We start from the raw sequence: 26,268 nt of genomic DNA on the forward strand, positions 1-26,268 counted from the left end.
AATAATGGACATTATGTACTCATTCTTTTTCCATTAAACTCATTAATTCCCTGCCCTGTCTGTGCCTCGCCCTGCCAATTTACCAGTGTACAACCACTAATCTAACCGATCATACCCTAGTCTCAATTTTTATTAACGCAATTTTGACATCGACTAGAGCTGTTCATTTACCCTCTAAATTTCATATAACATTGCTTTAATTTTTTTACTACAATATTATTTCTACAAAAATGAAGCAGTAGCCACTTGCAGTCATGGCTGCCTTTTTTCTGATGTTTCACTTCCTTACAATAACTGCCGACATTTTGCGCCGATAAAGTTAATAACTTCAATAAAGTCGATAAGAATAATATTAAAAAAATCAATTCCCACAGAGTTTCCGACACAATTTATTAATTTCAATTGATTTTTATCGATTATCGATTTTATCGATTCGACACGCCAGCACTAATGACACGAGGTAGCCGAAAGGGCCTTTGATTATAATTTTCTTATGTATCTTCTCGAGATGGCTGTGAGTTTCTTTCTGTCCACATAAAGATGCTTAAGGTTTCGTGATTTGTGAAAGTGTGGACCTGTCTAGTGACTTCCCACAATTCCTTCGCAATTTTAAAATTCTAGATTCTTTTTGACTAGTCTGTGTATCAGGCTTTTCCCCTCGCGGGGTAGCCCTGTTGCTAAGAAAGGCCTGATACTCAGGTGACTTTTTGACAACGCAACACACGCTTTCCATAGCTAAACATTGGTATTCGGTGTTATAGTAAAATCAAATTTTATCAGTCTGTTAACTTCACCCGGCTGGCGATAACAGGAACAACAGCAACAAGAACTTAATTTTCTATAATACTAAGCTTTCGTCGGACAAGAGGTACTGCGGCTAAAGTTTCAAACTAAATTGAAACCATAAAGCAACTATTACAGAAGACGCTGTCATCTGAGGAGACCCGAGTAGACCCGTAAAACACCTTGTGTGTAGCTTTCAAATTTACTCCAGATTCTGTAATTTTTCCTTGGCCGTACTTTAACTTTGGTAGTTGGGAATTCTGAAAAGCCATTGGTTCCAGTATGGTAATGAAGTTCAGCTTCATGGCCAAACAAGACCATCATATCTCCAGTGGCTTGTGCTTCGTTTTGACAATCACCTGGATAGATCACATTCAATCCCGTTTCTCCTGGTAATCGAGCCTATTTTCTCCTGTAGTGCTAGATACTTTCGCAACCGGGATTTCAAGCATATCAATTAGGGCCCATAAAGCAATCACGAGCCAGTCATTCCACCCAGATAGATGTACTTTCGCAACTGCGATTTCAAGCATATCAAGTAGGGCCCATGAAGCAATCACCAGCCAGTCATTCTACGCAGATAGATGTTCCGTTCTCCACGATTGATATATTCACTATAATTAGCCCCGTCCAGGATGTATTTACAGAAATTAGTCCCGTCCAGGATGTCCATGTTCCAAGATTGATATATTCACACAAATTAGTCCCCTTCCAGGATGGCTGGGTTAGTTCGGCGTTTACCGGGTCAGAGCACGATTTTGTGCTACTGTGCGATACTCTTCCGAGGCGACTTAGCTGCTCATTCATCGCATGGAATAAACAGTTGCCATCTTTGTGGGTTGGCAGCTGGCGATATGCAAGTCCTGCATTTCCCATTTCCAACTCTTTGGTGATTCACTGTTGTCGGAATCTTATTTTTTTTGGTATATATAGAATTTTAAGTGTTTCTCTCAGTCAATGGCCTTCGAAAACAAAAAACGCAAGTCTGGAATATTTCTCTTTAAATGACAAAACAATTATTTTTTGTGAGATTTCTCTGTTTTCACCTTCCTCTGATAGAAATCTGCCATTGCATACTTCTTGTCGGGATCATTTGCGGTCCCATATGGGGATCATTTCCGGTCCGGGATCATTTACGGACCCGTCAAAATTGGTCCCTGAGGAGAGGTGATCGCTACCTGAGGTTCCACTGTAATAGGCCCTGTTAACTTTCATTGGAACAGCAGCAACTTACATCGCTAGAAGAACATCAAAAGCTGTGAAAAACTGCTATTTAATATCTCCTTTCAACATATATTCTAGCTAACTTAACACTTTATTACACACTTATGTTATGAGGCGCTTTTTTTACACGTAATTTTTCATATCAAACAATACCAGGCCTCTGTTTAATTATCTCTACAAGAGTAGCAAAAAATTGTAAAATTAAGCTTCCATGCTTTGTTTTGTCAAATCTACAAAAAGCTCTTTTTCCAGAAATACTTATATTGGGGACGCACTTAACTTTACATATTATACAACGGTTAGTAAACTGGTAATAACTTGTCAGAGCTGATGTCTATCCGTATTGCACTCCTGAGCCACTGATTACCCTGTTGTTGCACGATGATAATGATGAAAGTTGGCCTTACGATGAAAAGTACGAGAACATTGTTTGAAGTGAAACTATTCATAACCAAAGTCTTTTAGTTTAAAGTCCTCGAGGTTCGCCTCAAAGAGATTTTGCCTGAGGGGAATATCATAAACACTACACGTAAATAATCCCAGTTTTATTTGGATGAGAATGCTCATTTGCCAATATGAAACGGATAGGCGACAGGAAACCAGTGGAACAACAAACCCACATTATCAAGTAAGGAGCGCATTCTCGCCCAGTCAGGCGGACAACAAAGTTAATTATAGACACAAAAAAACAAATTAACTCCTATTATGGCTTGGCCACGACTCCATATACAAAACAGACAAAAAAAAATTAGGGATCTGCTCTTGGAGAACAATTTTTTTTTTCTAATTGCTTAGAATTTCTTTCACCGTCACGTAACATAAAGGAGTAGAGCCGCTGATCAGATGCACGGGGGTGCATGCGGCAGTGTTTCACCTGGATAAATAGAAAAGAATCTCGGCCAGATGATTGGCGATCATACTGTCCAGGATCCGAAGAACTGCCAGCCTTAAGATTCGTTCTTGAAAAGGCAAGAACAGCGCACGATTCGAACGAATACGAGCCAAGCACACCAGCGTGGAGGCAGCGCGGCGTAACATGTCCACACTTGTTCCGCAGAAACTCTCCGAATGAAAGCCGGCCTGCGCCAGCCCGCTGCCCGATGAATATGCACTCATGCTAGAGGCCGCGTCCTCGATAAATTCTAATAGCATCGAAATACAAGCCTTGCTGTCGCCGAAACCAACGAAGGAATTCTCTCCTTGTGCAAGGTTGGACAGAAGAACGAGGGCAAGTTCGCGAGTTACTGGATTACCTCTCTCCCCGACTAGGCGAACCAGCATGGTGTACAACTCGTCTACTCGCGGTAACGGTGGCGTGTTAAGAATCATGTCGACGTTCGACTCTAAGATGCTCATCTTTGCCAGAGCCTCTAACACCAGCTGTCTCGGGGACAGAGAGGTCCCTGGAGTAGCTGTCGGCAGAGGATCTTGAGCAGCCGCCGACGGACACACGAACCAGTGAAGCAAGCCGTCCAACAAAGGCAGACTGATAGCCTCAGGGTACAGGGCAAGATCAAGCTGACCTGCCACATTAGCTGTTATCACCAAGGCGTTCTCACGCAGACCTTCCAGGCAATACCACCACCAGTCGTGCCGGTCATCGCTCGGACACTCCACTTCGATTTCATCCTGAAGATACGAATGCCGATAAGGGACTCGCTTGGCGTGTTTATGATGGAGCAGTAACAACCTACCGACAATCATGAGCATGCCAGCGTGCCGTGACATCTCTGCGTCGTTTCCCGGGACAAAGGAAAGTCCTCGAAGAATGTTCGACACGCAAAGACAACGCCGCGAAACGGCATCTTGGCTCTCCGTTCTTAAGCACAAAGGTGCGTCTTCCTTCCCGCACGCTTGCTCCTCGATAATTGGTTCCTGTTTCACGTTTATTTTAGTAACAACTGACCGAATATAGGCATCAGAGTCTTCAATGTCAGAATCTCTACTGCCTGAGTCCAGGTCCAAATCAAGTTCCTTTTTTAACCGCGAAGTAAACTGTTCTTCTTCGCTTTCTTTGTCGCACTTATCGTTTTCTTGACTTTTTAATTTCTCCTCGGGTTTCTGTTCGTTTTTAACAGCAATGTCATCTTTAGACTCACCTTTCCCCGACATAGTAGGACAAGATGAGTCATTTTTAAGTTTTGTACAATTCGTGCCACATTTCTTTTCGGTTGAACAACGCACATCCTTGCATTGAGCTGCCGATTTCCCCTGGCTAAGTCCAGACAGCTGTGTTTTTTCACTCTCAATTTTCAGCTTGCCTTTGCAGTTCCCAATTTCCACGAGAGTGTCAGTTTCCTTGACATGACTTTCTCTTCCCTCGTAACTTGTCGTGTTGGAGTTTTCTGCTCTCGGCATCCAGCCAAGATGCGTCTGAATATGCCGAGTAGTGTCTCCACCGCCCATTAGCCAATCGCTCGAGCCACTTTGAAATCCGTCCTTTAGAAACTCAAACGTCGTGCTAACCAAGAAGGCACTAAAACTGTTTCTCGCATCTCTGTTGATCTTTTCAACCTCCTCGTCGTCTTCTTTCTCTTTGTTTTCGAGGGACGCTGTAACCTCGTTTTGCTTCAGGAACACCGCGCCGACACTGATTTCGCTTTCGGCGAACGTGTCAAAAATGTCAATCAGATAGCGGCGGAAGTGATCGATAAGGTTATCAAGAAGACCTGGCAGTTGGGCTAACATGAAGTACGCGACCGTGTTGTCGTCATACAGCAGAATGTTAAGGGTATCTAGAGCCCAGGTCGCCTCTGATAACAAGCCAGATTTCAGTGACATCATTACTCGCCATGCTTCCACAGGGCCTAGGAAATAACATAGGAATGTTAAGAACGATTATAAGCATTATTTATAACCATCTCTACTCTTTCCTAGCTCGAGATACACTGTACGTCCGAGATTCAACTAAGAAGTTTCCGACGGATGATGTAGGTCTACAGGAATCAGAGAGAATTTAAGAACTCGAAACAGAACGGCAAACAGAGAATATTTAAAATGAAGCCTATGTTTCACTGGTGATGCAAGTGTACCCAACAAGAACAAGAAACCTCAGACTTGACCTCAAGTCTAGCTGGAAACGCGAAAAATGTCTGCGACACAGGATAAAACACAGGATCCTTATGCTTTCATTTCTCGATGTCTTGTGTTGACTCTTGTCTTTGCACACATAGAGCCGTTTTCAATAGAGTGTCGTGAAACCAAAACCAAAGTTATCACCCTAGCCAATCACAAATGACACAGAAAATTCAATGAACCAATCAAAACTCGAAGCAAACACTTGTGGCTGACACAAAGCGCGGGAAAATGTGTGCGAGCGAGTCATGATTGGTTTTTGGTTTCACTTCTGATTGGATGAAAAAGTGGCGTGGGTTTCTGAGCCAATCGTGTAGCGTAGTAAATGCAAACCAATTACTCTTCGACACTCAGGTGAAAACCGCTCTATTTGCATCGTCAGCTATAACCAGGCTTAAGGAACCCACGTTTGTTTTGTTTTTCTTCGCTGTTGAAACTGATCAAAACACAAATGTAATACTGACAATCCAACATACCCAAATCTCGAGATGTGAGCTTACGCTTCTTAGTAAACACGGGTCTTGTAGTCTCAATACAGTCGTTTGGAAATGGCATGTCTCTCTTGACAGATGTGCCATGAGCTTGCTGTTGCAGTTGCTGTTGTTGCTGCTGCTGCTGCTGTGAAGGTTGTGAAGGCGCTTGGGACGGATACTTCATTTTCTGTGCTGCTTGATGTGGTGCCTGCGCTAATGATTGTCTCGATGGAGATGGTGAAGGACTGGGGCGATACGGCGGAGTAGCAGGAGAATACTGGCTCTGTTGGCGGCCTGGGTACGAGCCATACGGTGGTGCCGGCGAGAACTGGGGAGGAGGGCCACTGGACGGACGTGCGACTCTACCACTGTGGGCCCCAGGGGGATAGTCCACCATGTGCTCGGGCTCTGTTGACGGGCTATACTGAGAACCCCACAATGGGTGCATCTTTTCTTGGGAACTTGCACTGGGCATCATGGAGTGAGGTGACGAGAGAGGCCCCATCAATGATGGGCTTGCACGCTGCGGGTACTGTGAATGTTGATAGTTAGCTCCTGGATGTCCTGCTTGTGTGTTCGACTGCTGAAAGAACTGTGACAACGACGATGGACCCTGATACATGTTACGCTGGGACATCATGTACGAAGGGAGCCCTCCCTGGGGATGATTAGGAAAACTGTTTCTTCTTTCCCCACTGTATGGGTACTGAGGCATTCCAAATGGACTGGACGAGGCAGGGGGATTCACTTGATAATTCCCATGATTGTCTCTAAGATCTGGAAACATTTTACCAGTGTCCAAACTAGGTTCCGGGTACCCGTCTTTCATGTTATAACTCGGGGGCAGGTTAGCGGAAGATTCGTTTGTCATGGAGCTATAGGAGCCATGAATAGAGGTAGTCTCGGCCGGTCTGTGACTCTGAGTTAGACTGCTTGTGGGTATTATCGCTTCTGAACAAGTCACGGTCGCATTTGGAGGCGGAATGCCTGAACCTTCGAGAAGATTGATCTTCATGTCGTCCATAGAATTACTCTTGCTGAATTTCATCTCATATGACAACAGATATCTGGAATACTGATTGCGAAGTAAATTCACAACACTTGGTTGATCTGTGGGTAGGTTCAAAGCCTCCAAAACATCCTGCCATAGTTTTCTGCGGACGACCTAGAGCAAACAACAAGACATGTGAGCCTCAACATACTATTTTACAAAATGAATGTTACCACAATGTTTGCAGGTAACAACTCCAGTAAAACGACATTAAACAAAAAAGCGAGACTTGAAGATACATGCTACTCTCCTCCGTTCGCCTTGTTATTGAAGGTAATTTCGTCATATAAGGAAAATCTTTTTGGAGCATAAAGACCCACAATTGCGGTGAGTTTTACAGTTTGATTGGACTATTTAGTAGCAGCGAATTCGAATAAAACCTGGTCAACTGCTAAGTCAAGCACATTACTTTAGAAAACCCCAAAGGCCAAATTCAAAAGAAAACTGAAAACAGAAGCTACACTTTTTCTCTTACATACGGACAAATTGCCAAAGGCTAATGTGGGGTGGGACGCTAGTCAATCGCAGAATTTCTATTTTTATAATTTTTTTTGGCAGTTCGCCTGATACACTTGGGTGGAGCAAAGCACTGTGGAGTTCACTTGCCTAAATGTAAAGCAAGAGAGCAGAGTTTTCGGCCCGAGCCATTATGACGCTTTAATCACTAGACCACTGTGACACAGCACAGCCAATGTTAAAACAGTGGCTCAGAGGTGTCATTAAAGGTTTCAACAGGAGGGCAAAATTTTTTGAACTGAACATCTTTACAAGAAAAACCTTCTTCTAGATGGTCAAACCAGGCGGGAAAAATCGTCTGCACAGCCATTCAATTTGCCTGGCCCTTAATCAAACCCCTGGTTGCTTAGACTAAGTGACAAACTTCATCATCACTAAAACTGACTTCAATTTTTAGCCATCAGTAGCTGTTTTATGAGACTCACCTCCTGTAAGCCACCTCTTTCCCTGACTACAGTGAAAAACTTAAACAGATCTAACGGCTGTCTCATCACAACTGGAACTTGGGTGATCTGTGTGCCTTTTAAGACAAAAAAGCAACAAATCAATATCACGTAAAGCGACTACGGAAACTCTCTGTAAAGGCAATGCTGAGGTGTTACAGAGGGTTTTCGATATACATTACCTTGACTACTCATGAAAGCTTGATATTTATTAAGAAATTCCTTCCGCTCTGGTTCATCAGAAAGTTCATATAACTTGGAGAACTGAAAGAGTTTTACAAAATTATACAAGTATGGTGGTTAATGAAGCAACAAAACACTCACAGTAACCAGGTAATTGAGTACTTTTGAGTTCTTATATATGTAGATGTATAAATGCCACACAGCCAAGAGAAAAAGTAACAACTGTGCCACGACATAGCCGTTGTTTGCTTAACAAAGCCTTGCATACGGCTGTTGTGCCTGAAGTTTGAATTGACCAATCATGGTTCAGAAGGCGGGAAAACCTGTACTGTCCTGACATCAATTTTTGTCCAAAGGAAAGGCACTGAGGTCCGGCAGCTCTTGTCGATGGAGACAGCATTGAATATTTACGGAAAGGGATTTACCATTACAAAAACCATAACAGATTATGAAAAGCGAAAAATAGGAAACATTTTATGTCTCCAACCTTTCAATTTGGTGCCGAATCGAGCTGAAATTGGGTCACCCGTGTCAGGCACCCCCTCATTGCTCGTCGGGTGTGACCATGTAGGATAACAGTTTTATCATTTTGGACAAAACATGCTGCTCCTTGTCTCATTAAACCCAGTATTAGAAGATGCCAAAGAAATTTAAGCATTGTCTTTATTTTTATTACCTACAAAGAAAAAGACTCTTATCATGTCACTCCAGTAGGACAGCTCACTTTTGCATGCTGCTCGTACTGCGGGCACAGCCACCGTATGCAAGGAGGTTATAACTGACTGTTATAATTACTATTAATTCTTTTCCTTGACTTCCGGGATTTGGTTGGGGTGGGGGAGGAGTGGGGGTGGGGAATAGGCGTGCTGAAGGTAGTTTGCATGACTCTCAGTAAAGGGTGCACTAATGGAACTTACGAGTTAAGAGCTTGCTTACCTTCTCATACTGCTGCTGATGTTGTTGCCTCGATGATGGAAACTGATACGAAGACTAACAAACAAAACAGATGGATTAATCTCCAAAAATGATCAGTGTCTGATTTCATCGCGTGAAATCATGACATCGTCAAATACACAGCTTATGAGAGGTTACAAGTTGATCACAAAGGCCAAATTAACGAGACCTAATAGTATATGTAAATACACTCTTTAAGAAAGTTATATTTTCCAACATATTCCTTAACTGTGAACATGCTTTCAGCTACAGAAAATCATGGATAAATAGGATACATGCTGACTGGTAATAATGATGTCTCTTCTTACAACAATTAATAAGGACCTTTAGATTGCAGTATTAGTTTGAGAGGGAGTCAACTATCGAACTTCAATGCAGATATGTTCCTTGCACTTTCCTGTTGCGGACCAGTTAAATGGGAAGTTGTCACTACAAGATTGGCACCAAATGGGGGATTTATTTTTTATTTTTTTTGGAAAAAGGGCCAATTTATACTGGAGATGAATTATCTGAAGCCAAATTTATCTTAGGAGACGATTTATCCTCAAGATGGATAAATTGTGTAGATATAATTCCGGTCTGTCAGAACATCTGTCAGAACATCTTCCAAGACTTGCTGACAGACGAATCAGTTCAAGACAAATTTGGCCACATAATTCATCTAAACTCCAGATTTATTCCTACACAATTTATCCATCTCAGGCAGATGAATAACAAACAACAACAATCTTAACCTGGTTCTAAATTTACATTTTTACAGTTCGACTGGCCCACAGATATCTAGTGCTAGTCTAGGTAGACAAGTCTATCAAGATGTAATTACAACTGTTAAAATTATTAATTAGATTACAATGAAAATAAATAATTTAGGAAGAAGTAAATAAAATAAAAAGGTGGGAAAAGAATGAAACTTGTCTCAGACAGCTAATTTGTCTCATATGGCTAAATCATCCCTAGTATAAGTCCAGCCAATGAAACAATTAACAGCAATAGCACTAGGTTTGAAAAGTCACTCCAGGAATTAATCTCATACTTTGCCCTTGAGATCACTATTGACGATTCTTGAACAAGTATTAATGATATGCTCAGACGAGTTTCAACTTTTTTTTAAAAAAAGTAAACATGAAAAAAATACATTCCATTTATGACAAAGACTGAGCTAAAAGGAGACGAAGGTGAGGAAAAGGCTAACGTCTAATTTTGGACATTCTAATACCAAAATCAATTTTAGTAACAAGATCAAAGGGAATGAAATTTCATACACTAGCTACACATACACAAATAAATGAGAGCAAGTAATTTACACTAGTTACCATAGAGATGGGGTTGTTAGGAAGAGAAGGGTTGATTTCATCCAGGTCAATTTCTGCGTCACCAAATGACGATGTAATGGACACTCCAGATGGAGATACTCCAGGTGATAAACCAGAGAAGTTGGACAGAGGTGATGAAGGTGGTGAGGGTGGTGAGCCCTCTTTGTCCATGGTGGGCAGGTCTAGATTTGAGCTGTTGAGTTCACGAGTATCTGCGCTACTATTCTGAGCTGCAAAAGACAAAAAAAAGGGCATGTGACGATGCATATTGAATATTAATGAATAATAGATGTTCATTCCCTGTGTCAAATTTCCTGGACATGAATAATTTAAAGTGAACTTTGTGTGTTTGAGAAATGCAGTGGCCCAATGGTTTGTGTGTTGCGCTACACTCCAGATCACTGGATGCCCAGGCTGCATTTATTGTGGTGTGCTCTTGGGCAAGACACCTAACCCTCAAGCTGCCCCACCCAAGGGTCTAAAAGAGTACTGGTAAATTTAATGCTGGGGATAACGCTACGAGGAAAAACAGAATATACTCATGTATCAATTTCACATTCATGCCTCACCATTTACAGGTGTTCCCTGTGGCTGTGAAGGAGATGATGCCACTGTTGCAGGCAGGGAAGCCACTGAGGGAGGAGCAGAACCTTGTGAGCGTGGCTGCTGTTGGTCATCATTGTCATTCGAAAGCGATGCTTCTCCTGCTCTCATTGACTCGATCATGGCCTCCACATCCTCTGCTGTTGGTAATTCATTCAATGTTGGGGATGGTACACGACCTGTAGAGAGGATCAGTACTTTTGATTAGCATTATGCAACAAATTTAAAACTGATAACACCACAGAAACAAAAGTAAGGAGAGGGAATGAAATAAACACTAGGATTTCCAACCTAAGGGTCAACTACCAGAAACAGCTATAGCTTGTAGAATGGTGCCACAAGGAATCACTAAGTTATATATGTGTTATAACATTGCTAGCAAAGCCACACTATCAAACTCAATACACAGAAACATGCATCATAATTCAATGATGCACACTCTTGGTATACCGGAAGCTGAGAAAATTGCCCTATTTCCAACCATCATTTTTCAGCCTTTTTCGTCATATCCCCCCCTCGGGAGGGTTTTGTAAAGTTAGCGAACTAGTATGCAAGCCACTGTATTGGTGATTGCCGTCGGCAAAATGTTTATTTGCTCAAAAATTGCGGCCAAATCTTTCGGAGATGGATGTCAGGACATTTTTAAGGATATGGAAAGTAATTTGGGACCAGCTGCTGGCTCGTAAGGCTGAAATTATCCAGAAGTAAGCTGTTTTTTAACTTGAACGTAACGAAGGCCACGCAGTGAACAAATTGAATAAATTATCAGCTCTTCTCACTGTCTCGTTTTGTTTTTTTGTTTCGTTCTCTTTTGGAGCCCACCGAGGTGCTTTTTTTCGCCTAAATAACCTGAGAAAAGTTTGAAAAAGATGCTCCTCTTCAATTTTCAGCTCTCAGGCAATAATCCTGGATTTTTTTTGACTGAAACGTCAGTTCGCGTTATGTTCGTGTGTTTCAGTGGCTATGGGCGACCATCGCTTCCTTTGTTGACTCAAGCAATGAAGCGAGGTGACAAAAAAAATCGAATTATATTTAGTTCTGGTTTTGTTTTCGATTTTGTTAAAATTTTAATATGATGAAGCTGGATTGTTAAGGAATAGATTTTACTACTGCCGATATGAGGTAGCTATTAACGCTAAACTAATATATCGTTTCGAAGTCAGGATTTTGAGGAGATTTTTTTGCAAAGCGTGAGTTCGGCGTGACTTTGTAATCTGAGATTTTTGTTGACCCTGAAGAAACAAGGTTTGGTGAGTAAACATTACAAGTTGGCCGAGTGGAGGTCTGCGTCTGGTCTCTGACAAAAAAAAAAAAAAAAACCATGGGTAGAACATGAACTGCGCTCAGCCCATGGCTGCGTGGTTAATGATAAATTATGAAAAAAGTGAAACAAAATATTCAGGCACATTACCCATTCACTACAAGGTCCAGGCTCTAATACATGTTTATTTTCAAATAGAAGGGAAATTTTGCAAAGTATATAACTAACAATTGGAATCTCTTCATTGTTATCAAAAAAAGGGAGCATATAATCAATGCACAAAAAGGAGCCATCACATGACCTGTCACCAGGTGTTATTGGAAACCTTGTGACAGATACATGACACATGTGCCAGCCCTGTCAAAATGTTCTGTAATAGCAGGCAGGATAACAGAAGTAGAAGGCAATAAATGCCAGAGAAGAATTGTCATTAGTCAGAATAAGTGAACTCCAGCATGAAGTAAGCACCAGATAATTTACTACAAGTAGCAAAAGTGCCTGCTGTTGGCGCAGTTTCAAGGCTCAAAAAAAGAGCCGTTCCGTCATCCGGGACAGGCAGATTATCCTGCCAGGCAAGTAACTTGCTCCATGGCAAGTCGTCTGCAAACTCAAGTACACAAATTAAACAAAAACTTGCCCAGGGGCAAGAAAAATTTGAAAATTGTTTGTCTGAAGGGCAAGCTGGAATTCAAGCCCAGGGTTTTGGAAAAACTGTGTAGATAATCATAAGAATGGCGCACACCTGTTTGTACATTTGGACCCAGCATAGACCCTAACTGCATTGGAGACATCCTTGAAGCAGACATGTTGTCAGAAGCTTTACTGCTCATCATCATGTCTTGAGGGTTACCATATGGTGGTCCTGGACCTTGCGCTGTGCTGGGATATCTTGATCCAGAACTGACTGCCTCAAGTACAGCTGCAGCAGCTGCTGCAGCAGCAGTCCCACCAACACCAGACCCAGAAGTGGAAAGGTTTGAGCCTCCTGCACTAGCTGGAGGCAGGCTACTGCTGGACACACCTGAACCCGACATCTGTGTTCCTCCCATTCCAAATGGAGGAGGTAGTTTACTTGGGGGGTAGTTTGGCATGCTTCCTGTGGATGTTGGGCTTTCTGTGCCAAAATTAGGCATTCCAACAGATGGAGAAGTCCCTTTGAATGGAATTATTGAAAACAAAAACTTGATTAACAACAATCCCCTTTGGTTAATTAGCTGCATGTTAAAACTGTTGTCTACCACAATTCAAAACAATCAAAACAATCAAAACAATTCAGGTCATTATCAAATGTCAAAATTCGTAAGTGCAACCTAACTTCATGACACAGTCATACAATGTACATAAAACTAATATCATTGCGTTCGATGAAGTGGAACGCAAACCTAATTTTGACCTGTGGCTTTTCAGAGTTGGTCACCCTGTGCACGGTTCTAGGCTGAAAAAAAACCACATTCCTGTAAGGACACCAAAATGGCCACCCCGCTTGATTTTTGCAGGGGCATGTCACGGCCAGTAAACTGGTACCGTTTAATGCTAAGACATGTGATAAGACATGTGGCAAACATGTGAGTATGTGAGCAGGCCATGTGAGCTCGTCTTTCCGATGGATCTTTTTTTGACTTCTTTCCATTCAGTCGCCGTACGCCTCGCTATTATGTGCTCTCAGCGTTAGATTTTGGCAAATTTAAATGCTTCGACAGCAGCATTTACCGCAATCTGAGAGAATTGTCCTTGTTTATTAACACAACTTGGCTCTGGGATTATAACCGTGGGAACAGCTACATTGTGATTGCATTTGTTGATTAGTTCCAGTCACGACAGATAGCTCAGTCTTTATCCGGTTGAAATTTTATTGTTTGGAATCGGTGGAAAAGTACTCTGAAGGCAAGATCCATAAGACTACTTCATTCATCAGGGGAAATACTGCAAATGCTAGCTTAGAATAATGTATGTAATTTAACTATTCTATGAAACTTGAGAGACTACAGAAACTGGCAGCGTCACGCAATGTATCAACCAATCGTGACCTCTTCACTAGCACGGACTTTGACACTATGCATATCTGACTGTAAAACCTCGGTTGCTGCTGAAAAATGTTGATTTTAGCAATAGACAAAGGTTGAAAGTCAGCTAGTGAAATCATTTATTTACTATATATAATTATATAGTAAGGTAAGAGCGTCGGACGCACTCTCGTAATCTCTGATTACTACTAGTTTTACCTTGACTTTTCTCAGAGGATAAACTTTCCACTGATGAAAAACACTATATATCACTATATTTGCACTTGAATGTGCGTTAAAGCACTTACATTAGAGGCAAACCATGTTGGTTGATATCCCAAGGTTTACTAATTTGTGCTACTCACCATCAGCCACACTCCTCAAAGGTGACCCCAGAGTGATGTTAGGTATAGGGGATGGCGTGTGCCTGGAGTGGAGAGGACCAGGAAATGGTGGAGGATTACCACGTTGGTATGCACCTTGGCCACTGCCATACTTTGCCAGCATGTCTGAAGAAGCACCCATCCGTCCCAAGGGGGAATTCCCATATGATGCTGATGCTGACGGTAGCCCATGTTGCTGTTGGTCAGCTGCCATTCTGTTAGGGGGGAACTCCTGGTTTGGTAAATTATCTGCTACATTGTTGCTGGTGTACCGTAGACCAGCAGAGGCTCCGAACATGTCTGCCGAGGATGGTTTGGGAAGGATAGGCTGTGGATGAGAGGACGGCATCCTTGGCATTCCAGTTGGAGGCTGTGGGTATGACTGTTGTGGTTGTTGTGGCTGCTGTGGCTGTCTTTGTTGCTGTTGAGGCATGTAAGGCATTTGTTGAGGATATTGAGGCTGAAATTTGACAATATAATGCGAGTCAGATAGAGATGCATCATTGCAAAATTTTGTTCCATAGAAACGAACACAAACACATGCAAGTAAAATGCACAGTTTATACCAATTTTGCAGGAAAAAATTGAAGACAAGGAATTTCAAGGCACATAATAGACAAATCTGTTCTATGGTGAAAAAGGCTACTCTGAATTTTTTCCAAAATTCGGTCAATAGAACTTGAACTTTTAACCTTCCCCCAGACTGGTTGGACACCACTGGGCAATAAAATCTTTTGAGAACCAGGCTAGGCCATATAACTAGGTTCAAATGTGGTATAGGATGGTCATTCGTTCAATTCTGGTTGTAAGCCTTTCCAGCACAAGATGACCTCTGTAATATTAAACTGACCTCCATGCCTCCCCGAGGAAATCTATGCTGCATTTGCTGTTGTTGAAAGCTTGCATAATCTTGTGGAGGTTTTTGTATTTGATTCCCCAAGTGCTGAGGCTGTCCTGGGAGAGCAGACTGTCCCATAACCTGTCTGCCCATTGACATGTTACCATAGTACTGCTGTGACTGCTGTTGCATAGCTCCCGCCTTCATGCTTCCCTGTTGCATCATGTATGGCGCAAATGGCTGCTGGGAGGTTGCTTGTTGAGACTGCGGCTGCTGCTGCTGCTGCTGCTGCTGCTGTTGTTGTTGTGAGCCACCCATCATCATATAAGGAGATTGCTGTTGGGGAATTCCCGGCTGCTAAAGTAAAATTAGTCTCAATATTAGTGTAGAATGTTACGTGCTCCTTAACTTGCCAAGTCAAAATGGCCTTTATGAGTATATTGATTTACCGCATACACTTTAATTAATATCAAACAGCTTTCAAACTAAGAGCAGCCAGAAAGCTTCTGACAATTTGGAGTCCAAATGGTAGAAACACATACTAAAGCCTGAGAAAAACTGAGTTTAAACCAGAGCACATTTTGATTACTTATTTTGTTCCATCCAGCTTTATCCCATTCAAATATTAAATTATGTTAAGTACATCAACAATATTGATTACCAGTTGATTAATCAAACAATAATTGTTAATTGCCTGTGTGGTTTAGGTTTAGAACCCATAGACGCTGTACACAACTATTTATTACAGTACAAATAATATTTATAAAAGTACAACACAAAAATATTCTGGAGGTATGTTTTTCACGACTAACAGTAAAAATATATTATTCCAGCACAAGTATGTTTATTCAGTTATAAATCGGATGTACTGTAGTTTTCATGGTATTCTGGTACCCAGAATAAAAACTATTTCCATGGCAAAAATCCTGCTTTGTTCTCCTGACAAGACAACAAGGCTGCTTCAAGTCAATCCTGTACTGGTTCATGTACAACAAGTCAGTAATTAGAACTTTGGTTATTATGGTGGCTAATCATAGAAGGTCAATGGCTTCAAGATCAAACCCATGTTGCCATAAATGCAGAATTTGCCTGAGCAACAACAACTTCTTGGAGGGGTTTCATTAATGTTTTCAGCAAGAGGACAACTGGTTTCACCGGTGAGCAAAATTTTTTTGAACTGAACTTCTTAGTGAGAAAACTTTCCACTAAATGGTCAAAACCAGGCAGGCAAAATCATCCTCACGGCCTGTCAATTTGCCTGGTGCTTGGCCCTTAATGAAACCCCTATCCTTGTGGAATGATGACCCTTTTCAATTAAATCTTGAAAGACATTAGTTCACCAAGCAGAAAGTTCCCTTCAATCTATGGAAGGACCACCAGCACTCTATACTCTGGCTAACAGGGCAGGATCCAAATATAAGCAAACTTTAGTGCAACAATCACTACTGGACAGTGTCCATATCTAGTGACACATGCAGGGAAACTGAAAGCTTTTAGTTAAAGACTGTAGCCTAAGGAAATTTTTAAGGAGCCCTTAGGGCTCCTCACTTCAAAAGTTAGGAGCCTAAGCCACTTTTCTAGGAGCCCAGGGTAAAAATTTCTGTGGTCAATCTGGAGGGATGGAGAGGTTGAGAAAGATGGAGGGGGGGTGGGGTGGGGGAGGGAGAAAGGTTTGGAGCGAATTGTGGAAATTTAGGGGAGAGGGTCAGGGGGGGCAGAGATTTTCCATGAGACTATAATATGGTCTAATATCAATCAAATTTTTGAAATAAAGCGTTCAGCAAAGTGATCAGGTCATGACTGAGGAAGAATACTATTTACGATCACAAATTCAACAAAATTGGTGTATATCTGTGCCAGGGCTGCAGCTTACTTTACAAAAATTTATACTGCTGCTGTTGTTTTCTATTTTAACAAAACAAAATACATTGTACAAATTATGAAATGCGAGCTGCAAATGAAACAAATAAAAATGAAAGAGGCTTTTGGGAGGTTTGAATTTGGCTTCACTGAAATGTGTTTTCCTTCCCCTGCTTGGGACATTAGTATAAACTGAAGGTGATTTTGAGGTAGCATTACTGCATCATATTGGCCGCTTCTTTGGAGAAAATATATTCTCGTATATTGGGCGGAGTCACAACAATTCGTTTGATCTGAAATATAAAACCCTAGTATGCAAAAAGAATTGCAATGGTGTTTTCTTTTTGCCAGCTAGTTACTTGAATAGTTTGACTTTTAAGTCGTAAATAATCCTTTCAGAAACTAAAGAAGTTCATTCAGTACATCTAAGTGAAGTTTTCCAAAGTATCGGACAAAAAATGCCCAAGAATTTAGACACATTTATCTACATTCAATTGTAAATATAATGTCAGCAGCATCATCACTCCAATTCCAAAAATTTCTGGTATCAAAGTAGTTATTTTGCAAATAGAATGAGTAACGTATCAACAGAGACACAATCCATTGGCATACATGACGTATATTTAGCCAATACTGAGCTTGCAATACTCAAAAGAGTGATTTTCAAAATATGGCTTTTTTCGGCTGTTTTGTGAGCGGAGAGAGACTTTGTTGCCGTGTTTTGGACCAGAGAAGCTGTCTTTTTCTGTTTAATTTATTGTGTGAATGATTTTTTGACCGATTTCATGAGAAGGTTAAAGTCATTGGACAGATTAGATGGGAATGAAAACTCCATGTTTAGGCGCCCACTTAGGCTCCTTGAACAAAACTTTAGTCACCTGTTAGGCAGCAGCCCTGTAGTTTGTTTTATTATATAAAACTTAGTGGTATATCGAGTGGTAGTAAATCGATGAAAACTCTATCCCACATGTATTGATATCATTTTTATCCTCACATGTGCGATATCATTTTTCATATCATTTTGTCCCTTTGACTGTACTTAAATCTGTTGGTGTATGATCGAAACATCTTCAGATCTTCTTTCGAGGTTTTCAGTAATCTTTGGCTACCTTTGTCGTTCTTCAAAATGATCGGAAACGTTTATAGGGCCTTTGGACAACATTTGGAAAATCTTCTGAAAGTGGCTGGAAATCTTTGGAAAATTGTTAAAAACGTCCTTAAATTAGTGTGTTTATGTATTATGGGGATTTTATATATATATATATAAAAAAACCAAAAGTTGCAGACACCGTCATTCAGGTGAAATAACTGCGGCAACACTTGAAGTAGGGTTAGTGGCAATAAAGCAGTAATTGAACTAGCAAGAGTCTCTTCACTGAATGCCTGCTGTACAAAAACTAGTGCAACACTGACATGATGTAGCCATTTTTTTTGACAGGAATAATACTAAGAGAGCAAAGAAGAATGGGGAAAGTGAAGTGAAGAGAAGATTGTATTGTGCGGAGAAAAATACATTGCTAATGAAAATAAAAAGTACATCTGATTTGTAAATGAAAAAAACATTATTGTACTTACTGGAATAATTTATTTGTACTTGATACTTGGGCTGTCATAAATGCTTCCAAAATATTTATTTTGTACTGCCCTTTGCTCCATGAGGAGCCTAAAGGAATGAGCTACTCTTATAAATATTTTTATTATGCATTAAATATTTTTGTACTGTTTTAACTATTTCTCTAGTTTATAATAAATATTTTTTTCAATTTAACAAATATTTTTGAGCTGCAACCAATATTTTTGAGCTGTAACAAATATTTTTGTACTGTAAAAAATATTTTTCTACCGTAAAAATATTTTTGTACTACCTTTACGGCCAACCTAGTTCTAAAGCAAATAGCTGTGCTAAAATAATAAACACTTTGTATAAATTGATATATCTGACAAAAATTAACAAACATATAATTATATGCTTGTATAATGAACCACAGTTTTGTACTCTGGTAATAGCCAGTCCAAAGAAAAATAGACAATTTGTACAGAGAAAGCTACTGGAGAAAATAATCAAATGACTACAACAAAAATTTGGAGGAAAGACGACTACTGTGCAGTGATGAAAACTTCCCTTAAGAAAAAAACATTATTTTAGAGAAAGAATTTAATTCGATTTGCAGCCTTTGAGAAATTTAAAGTGACGAAATGTCAACAAACTGTAGCTGATAGTGAATTACTATTGCATTCACCGCCAAAGAAATGAGAACAAATCTGACGCAAAACTTGTCTGACAATCACTTGATGGCCAATAACTGGTGACAGGAAGGGTTTCCCTTTAGTTTGACCCCAGTGACAGTCCCACCAGGAGCAGCAAGATAAGACTTGCCCCAGATTGAAAAACTGGTATAATCTTACATTATAAGGCATACCTAGAAAGCCTTGAAACTTTAAACATCATTAAAATTCTTGTCATGAGAGCAAATGACCCATGTGGAGATAATGCTTATGCAAGCAAGGTTGGGACATTGAACTTATTTAGCATGGCCCAAATTTAAAACATTGGTCTTCATCTGCAAGGCAACTTAGACCATGCACACCAAAACAAGACTTACGTAACATAATGCTTCAAATTTCAGTGACAATATAACTGAAGGAATATCAATGAACAAGTGCTCTTAATCTTTCTGAGCAAGGATAAAACTGAACCATGGTTAATGTGTAAAACTGGTCAAATTCTGTTGCCAAAGACTACAAACAACGGTTGCATGTTTAACAGGGGTACGCATAAGGAGTAATTCAAGATAATTATTTTAAACAAAAAATCCTGTATATTGGGCCATATGCTGTTAGATACTACAGAGAATATTATTATAACAAGCAGTTGCTACCCTCAAAATTGTTTTCCACAGTGCCAGAACGTTTACTACTTCATCATTGTGTGTTAAAGCTGGCAGCACAGAGAAAAATGGTACAGAATAAATTCCAGACACTATACAATTGATGGTACTTGCACGGAACAATGCAGTATAATACAATTAATACTTACAACAGGACTGTGCTACTGTCTCAAAAACTTGTGTAAATCATTACAGTAGTCCCAAAACATTATTTAATAGGCACAACTCAGGGAAGCTGTCTAATTCGATGGGCAAAAAGGCTCACAGCAAGAATAGAAACTATAATTATATGCAACTTGCCAAAATGAAAGATACATAAGCTGTAGCTTGTCATGCAATGCTCTGTTTGCTATACAATAACCCAATTTTAGGTCTCAGCTGTTCAAGAAAATTAAATAAACCAAAATGCACTTACAATGCCTAATGACAAACAACACAAAAGGCAACATGACAAAGACATGTGTAACCCTAATATTTCCACAAATGAAAGGTCAATAAAATGTTCTCCACATTAATCCTATGGAGACCAATGAGTGATCTGTGTCTGTAGCTGTCTGCAATTATTTATAAATTGACACATTCACAGCCAATCAGGCGAGCAGGTAGATAAATTTCACAGGTGGTGAACCAAGTTTAAATTGTATAGAAAACTGTACACAAAAAATATCTTCGCCGGCTCGAACTTGTACGCTCGGAATCGAAACCATTCACTTTCACAACCACACAACTCGCTCTGTAGCGTTTTGATCGCGTTTGTGAAATCCGATCGCCTTCAAACAAAGTTCGAGTCCGCCATTATGAATATTCTGATGATAAATATTTTAAACGTAAGTTATGTCTGCTTTCACTGGAAGGCTAGTTGCCCCTCCAATCTCCCCACAAATGAAACGGCAAACGCCCTAAAATACCAATAACTATAAACAATCTCTTAACGGTTGTAATCTGCACTTACCTGCAATTGTGCCCTGCTCATCGGCGGGCCGGGAGAAGTATTTGTTGGTAAATTTGACGAACAATGGTTCGACGTCTGCAGTCTGTTCTGCTGCCACTGAAAATGTTGATTTGTGATCATATTTCTCTCATCTGGCTGTGAGTTTGGCGCTCTTTGCCCAGCTTGAGAAGCGCTCGAGTCCTGAGCGTAATAACTGGAAGGATAAGCGCTCGATGATTGAGTATTTAACCCTCTTTTAAGTTGATTTTCGCTCTGCGCAGACATGAACCTTTGTTGGGAGCCATATTGTTCGGTTACGTTCGGCGCTCTAGGTGCGATGGGAACTTGGCGATAGCCTCGGAGTAGCATTTCCTGTCTCGGATTGTATTGATTGTACCGGTTTTGTGGTGATAAAGCTGGCTGATTTGATGCCAAAAGTTTCATATTTGCGGGATTAGGGTTCGATTCACTCAGATTTCTAGACGGTACGGCCGGGCTTGCCGTCGAACTTCCTGGGTCGAGAATTGACGAAAGTTGATTGTTTAGATGTACGGAGGCGGGCAGACCCAAACCAAGCGATCCGCTCTTGTTTGGTAGTCCCGTAGATGAATTCATGGACATTTGAAATCCATTAGCATTTGCTGTTGGTTGGTTGGCTCCACTCGAATTCGACGTCGCCATTTTGTTGGTCAAGGAATTTGCCTTATTATTGTTGTTACTCTGATGGTCAGGACCTTGAATATATTCGTGTAGCTCTTCCAAAATATCTTGATTTTGCGAGCCTAGCGTAGTACTAGAACCATTCTCGCGGAAGTTAGGGTCGGGGAAATAATCTCCGCCCGATGAAGGAAATTTAAAATGATGATTCGTGTGTTCCGTGTTCGATACAGGCACCTTATTGGGATGTTGTAAGCGACTACCGCTTGTTCCACCGTTGCTCGCATGGACCCGCACGGTTTGCGCCATTCAACAGCGCCAAAACACTTTTTACGACACCATGCCGACTTGGAAAAAAATTCCAAAGCCTCCGAAATTGTTTGTAAACGTCCACGTGTTGCTGGGGCTTGTCTGACGAAGTTTAACGTTGTAGAAAATTACCGCCTTTTCAGCTTCGCCGACGGTCAAAGCTTTTCACACAGTAGCAGCCATCTATAGTCAGCACGTGTTTGAATGACAGGAGAGAGGACGTGACGTCATTAGGGACATAAACGCTGCGCACGCAGCATACCGGAACGTTATTATGCGGATCTCTTACATGATTCCTGTGAGGGTGCATTCGTTATGTGTATCTTTATTGTCGAAAATTAATTTTTAAACCTTGAACTTTTACTGATCGAAATTTGGATGCCTAGTTTTAAGCAAGTGGCAACATTTTAAGGTTAGAATTTTATACAAAAATTACGTTACGACCAGGCGCTATTTTGATGTCTTCAAATGTCCCTTGGAAATAATCCCTCCGGAAAAAGATCCTTCAGTAGGGTTGTTTACAAAGGGGGAGATTTTTTCAGTCAGTACATGAGACAATGATCAACCTAAAAAGCAAATGAACAGTCTAAAAATGTAAATGCAACACCTGTGTATTGATTTTGCAGACCAGCTAATGGACACACACACAGTTGATATCAATGATATTTCATACCCAAACGGCATAAAATTAAACGTAAATTTACTGAATGCATGATGGGCGTTTATATTTTATCTCGGATTAAATCGTGTATTTATGAGTTAAAATGCCTGAAAATAAGCGATGAGTTTTAAGAAACAGATCAATAGTTGAAGTTTGATCAAAGGGTAACGTATTACAAGGAGCATTGATATTGTTTTGAGTAACGTTTGTTTTGTCTACTTTCGACCGTGTGCATAAAATACATTGTAAATAACGCCACAATTGACAGACTCTGTCGATGCGTAACGGGAAAAATCGGTGTTTTGTCTCCCGCTTTAAATAGGCGAAAACGATGTACGGTTGCTTGACGTCAAAAAAAAAACCCTTCTGTAATGGAAAGCAAACGACGAAAATGAAATTGAAAGTCACTGTTGTCATTTGCAAATTGTCACCGCTGTCACCACTGTAGATCAGTCGAATTTTTGATTTTTTAAATCCTTCAAATCTTAGAATCGATTACCGATCAGTCGTCGTTCGTTCTAGTTGAATGTTAATTTGCAGCCGCAGCGACTTGATTATATAACGGGGATCAAGGAACGAAGACGCGAACACGAGACTGTCAGGTGAGGAAATCAACAAGCCGATTAAAAACTTCATTCACGATACAAGAATTAATAAATTGAAGTGTTGAAATTTGTTCTTTCAAATGCGATAATTAGATTGTAATCCACCTAATCCTTTCATGCGGTAACATCATTTTTTTTATTTATTTTTCCTAAAGAATTAACGTTGCGTGATCTTAGCTTCGCGATGACACATTCTTTTGTTTCCAATTTTGAAATGTCACGCGATGGCAAATACTAATTATTAGTAATAAATAGCAAAGACAGACGATCCCCTGGACAAAATTTAAATTTTCACGGACTTTCAAAAGTTTCTTGGTCCTTTTATGTAGTTAGTGAGACCGTTTAAGAATCAGTGAAAAAATTGCTGCCAAATACTACCGTTCTTGGGTGAAAACAACTTAACTGAACATGAGAGGGAAGTTCTGTGGCAAAAGGGAATGTATTTATAGGTGGAATATTTCAACTATCCCAGCTAGTCTTCAACAATCAAGGCCAGCACCAAACGTGCATCCAGTCGCTTTTTTACAATCAGTATTCCAAAATGTTAAGTCCCAGGCAATTAATATCAATTATACACTGTAATCGTTTTATATCAATGAAATTATTGGGACTAATATTGTGAAATCTATAAACCAAGATAATCAGGTGTACTTCAAATTCATCATAAACTGTAACCCATAGAGATTTACTGCTGTGTAAAATATTTGAAAACACTTTAATATGTAATTCATTGTGAAGTTGAGTTATTATGTTCGTTCCATGGCGATAAGCAGAGTTTATATCTTTGCAAGAAAGCAATTAAGATGCATTTAAAGTCAGTTACCAATGATGGATTTTGTCCACACATTTTCTCTGTGAAAAAAGTTATATATCATATTTTTTGTACTTTGAGGAAAATATTGCCAAAAAATTTAATTCCCAGCTAGTACAAACATAAACTGTCAAAGACTGAGATGCTAGTAAATTTAGGATCACGTAAAAGAACTTTATACATCAGGCATTACTCTCTATTCTCTTTGGCACAAAAGAACTGTGCAATATTAATGACTATCAGCACAGTTCTTTGTGGCAAGATTTGATCCTGCCACCTTGTCATCTAGATTATATTGTATCGTCTTTTATATCGTCTCTCAAAAAGACATTTCTAAGGTAGACAGTTTAAATTGGACACCATATTTGATGAATTTTAGCCTGTAACCATAGTCAACTTTTATTCCTGATTTGGACGCCACATGTAAGGAACAAAAATTGCTCTGGCACTGTTATCAAGGAGGATATGACAATGTGAATTAACCAAGGTGGTGGTCAAAATGACTGACTCAAGAAACATTGATTTATCCTGAAAAATATAAAAAAAAATAAATAAGTGCAAAGTTAACTATTTGTACTGACTTTCCAACTAGAATGAACTTCAGAAGATTGTTGGGAAGAGAGTTAAAATTTCTTTCAGTGTTACCAGGGAATTCGATAGTCACACAGTATCTTGGAACTGTGAACTGTGACCTTGTCTTGGTGGTGAGGCTTGAGTGAAATGAGGATCCTGAGAGTTATGTCGTCAGGGGCTTTAACCCCTGGCAGGTGTAACTAAGCCGGGCAGGTCTCAGGTGAGAGGACAGACTAACTACAGCACTTGTGGCCCTCCAGGTTGGGGTTGAGTATGGTGTTAACTACTCCATCTCATAAAAACCCCGAGGGAGAACTTCCATATAGAAAGGGCGGGGGTACTCATCATACCTTTTAGGGGTTAACAAAATGTGGTTATAGTACATACCTCTTAGGGTGTTCAGCCTCAAAAGGTCAACAGCAGGAGCTTTTGTGGTACGTTTTAGGGTAATGAGCTGAAAAAATAATATGACAGGAGATAGTGTGTTGTTTTAGAATAGGTACTTCTTAGGGGTGAAAAAAAATTCAAGCCACGCCCACAAAACAGGACCTTGGTACCTCTCAGAGGTTCTTTTCAAAATTTCCGACGAACACCCCTGTCCTTTTTATATGGGAGTCCCCCTGCTGGGAAAAATGATCCAGTTATTGATTCAGGCTCCATTCTGCACTTCTGAAAAAGTCTTAAAAAATTCCCCAGGAAGTAAGAGCAAAATCCAGGGGTGTTCCCTTACAAGTAAGTTTTTTTGGCCATTTGGGTCAGAAATAGGGTATCAATTTCGACCATTTTGGTCTGAAATAGGGTATGGGTTTTGCACTCTAGTCTTGAATTGGGTGTGTTTTTAGAAGAAGCTACTTTTCATCATCATCAATGAGATCATCAACATTAAAGCCCTTCACGATGCCTTTAATATCGGTCTGAACAAGGGAACTAACTATCAGGCAGGTCTGAAACAAGCTATTGATTAAAGGGTCAGGTTTTAATAGGGTATCAAATTTTGGGTCAGGTCATAAATAGGCTAGCAAAAATCACAGATAACTTTTGATCTTCACTTTCAGTATGGTAAGGGTTTTTGGGCCTGGGGGGGGGGGGGGACTCCTGTATATAAAAAACACGGGGTGCTGGTTGGAAATTTTGAAAAGACCTCCTTAAGAGTTACCAAGATCCAATTTTCTGGGGGTGGCTTGAAATTTTTTTCTACCCTAAGAGGTATCAATTCTTACATAACACATTATCTCCTGTCATATTTTTTCAATACCCTTAAAGGTACTGTAAAAGCTCCTGCTGTGGACCTTTTGAGGCTTAACACCCTGCGAGGTACCAAAACCGTGTTTTTAACCCCTAATAGATACGACCAGCACCCCTGTCATTTTTATATGGGAATCCCCTCTCCCCTCGGGTTTTGGGAAGCAGTCTGCACATCCCCACCCAATTTTTGTGGGAGTACAACCCCTGAGGAGTAAAAGCGCAAATTAAAGAGCACTGAAGTTGTACAACAGGCCAGATTGAAACATTGTCTGCTTCTTTTGGATAGGCTCATACTCGGTGTAAAGACCTGTAAAACTCACCAGTGACGTGAAAAAAATAACAGCTCTACAAAGACAAAGAAAAACTTGCACGATGTTTTCTATGTCGAGATGTGAAATTGGACTGAATAATATCGTTATTTCACACTCAGCAAAACCTTTGCGACTAAAGTACTCTACAAAATATTTTGAAACAGACTTACCTATACAATCTTCGTTGATTTTTACATAGGTGTCTTAAGTCTTGTTAACTCATTGTAAAAGAAAAATTTAAAACTGTGCACCAAACGCGTTCTTCGTAACTGCGGATCACTCAATACCAGTCCCCTCGCGGTTAATTTCTGTCC

General features: G+C 40.3%; 1 protein-coding gene and 1 long non-coding RNA gene across 4 annotated transcripts; both read right to left on the bottom strand.

Annotated features, from left to right (window-relative positions):
* Positions 1 to 2,040: 2,040 nt before the first annotated feature.
* LOC110049355 (AT-rich interactive domain-containing protein 1B-like) lies at positions 2,041 to 22,091 on the bottom strand. 3 transcript variants are annotated; one of them, XM_089283113.1, is made up of 11 exons: positions 20,804 to 22,091; positions 15,116 to 15,457; positions 14,248 to 14,725; positions 12,622 to 13,032; positions 10,585 to 10,797; positions 10,016 to 10,245; positions 8,685 to 8,738; positions 7,748 to 7,829; positions 7,548 to 7,642; positions 5,559 to 6,720; positions 2,041 to 4,814 (listed from the first exon to the last, which is right to left on the bottom strand). In XM_089283113.1, the coding sequence occupies exons 1-11, from the start codon at positions 21,746 to 21,748 to the stop codon at positions 2,878 to 2,880; spliced, it is 5,949 nt and encodes a 1,982-aa protein (XP_089139239.1). In that variant the 5' UTR covers positions 21,749 to 22,091; the 3' UTR covers positions 2,041 to 2,877. The 3 variants fall into 3 exon arrangements, with proteins under 3 accessions (XP_089139239.1, XP_089139240.1, XP_089139238.1); XM_089283114.1 differs by having other exon boundaries at positions 14,248 to 14,686; positions 15,116 to 15,460; positions 20,804 to 22,090; XM_089283112.1 differs by having other exon boundaries at positions 15,116 to 15,460; positions 20,804 to 22,090.
* Positions 22,092 to 23,710: 1,619 nt separating this feature from the next.
* On the bottom strand, positions 23,711 to 26,261 carry LOC149117417 (uncharacterized). Its single transcript, XR_016205644.1, has 3 exons — positions 26,125 to 26,261; positions 24,786 to 24,852; positions 23,711 to 24,353 (listed from the first exon to the last, which is right to left on the bottom strand). It is a non-coding gene; the product is annotated as an uncharacterized LOC149117417 (long non-coding RNA).
* Between the last annotated feature and the right edge of the window lie 7 nt (positions 26,262 to 26,268).

The sequence above is a fragment of the Orbicella faveolata genome, unplaced genomic scaffold, assembly GCF_042242905.1.
Source record: "Orbicella faveolata isolate gen_17 unplaced genomic scaffold, um_ofav_v1 contig_12, whole genome shotgun sequence".
In the NCBI taxonomy this organism is placed as follows: Eukaryota; Metazoa; Cnidaria; class Anthozoa; order Scleractinia; family Merulinidae; genus Orbicella; species Orbicella faveolata.

Bases quoted from the DNA above. Each gene is read 5' to 3' on its own strand.
- LOC110049355 (XM_089283112.1), bottom strand. From the start codon at position 21,748: ATGGCGCAAACCGTGCGGGTCCATGCGAGCAACGGTGGAACAAGCGGT. The intron at 14,726-15,115 runs GTCAGTTTAATA...GTCAAATTTCAG, and splicing joins TTCCTCGGGGAGGCATGGAG to CCTCAATATCCTCAACAAAT. The intron at 8,739-10,015 runs GTAACTAGTGTA...TTTGTTTGTTAG, and splicing joins CTAACAACCCCATCTCTATG to TCTTCGTATCAGTTTCCATC.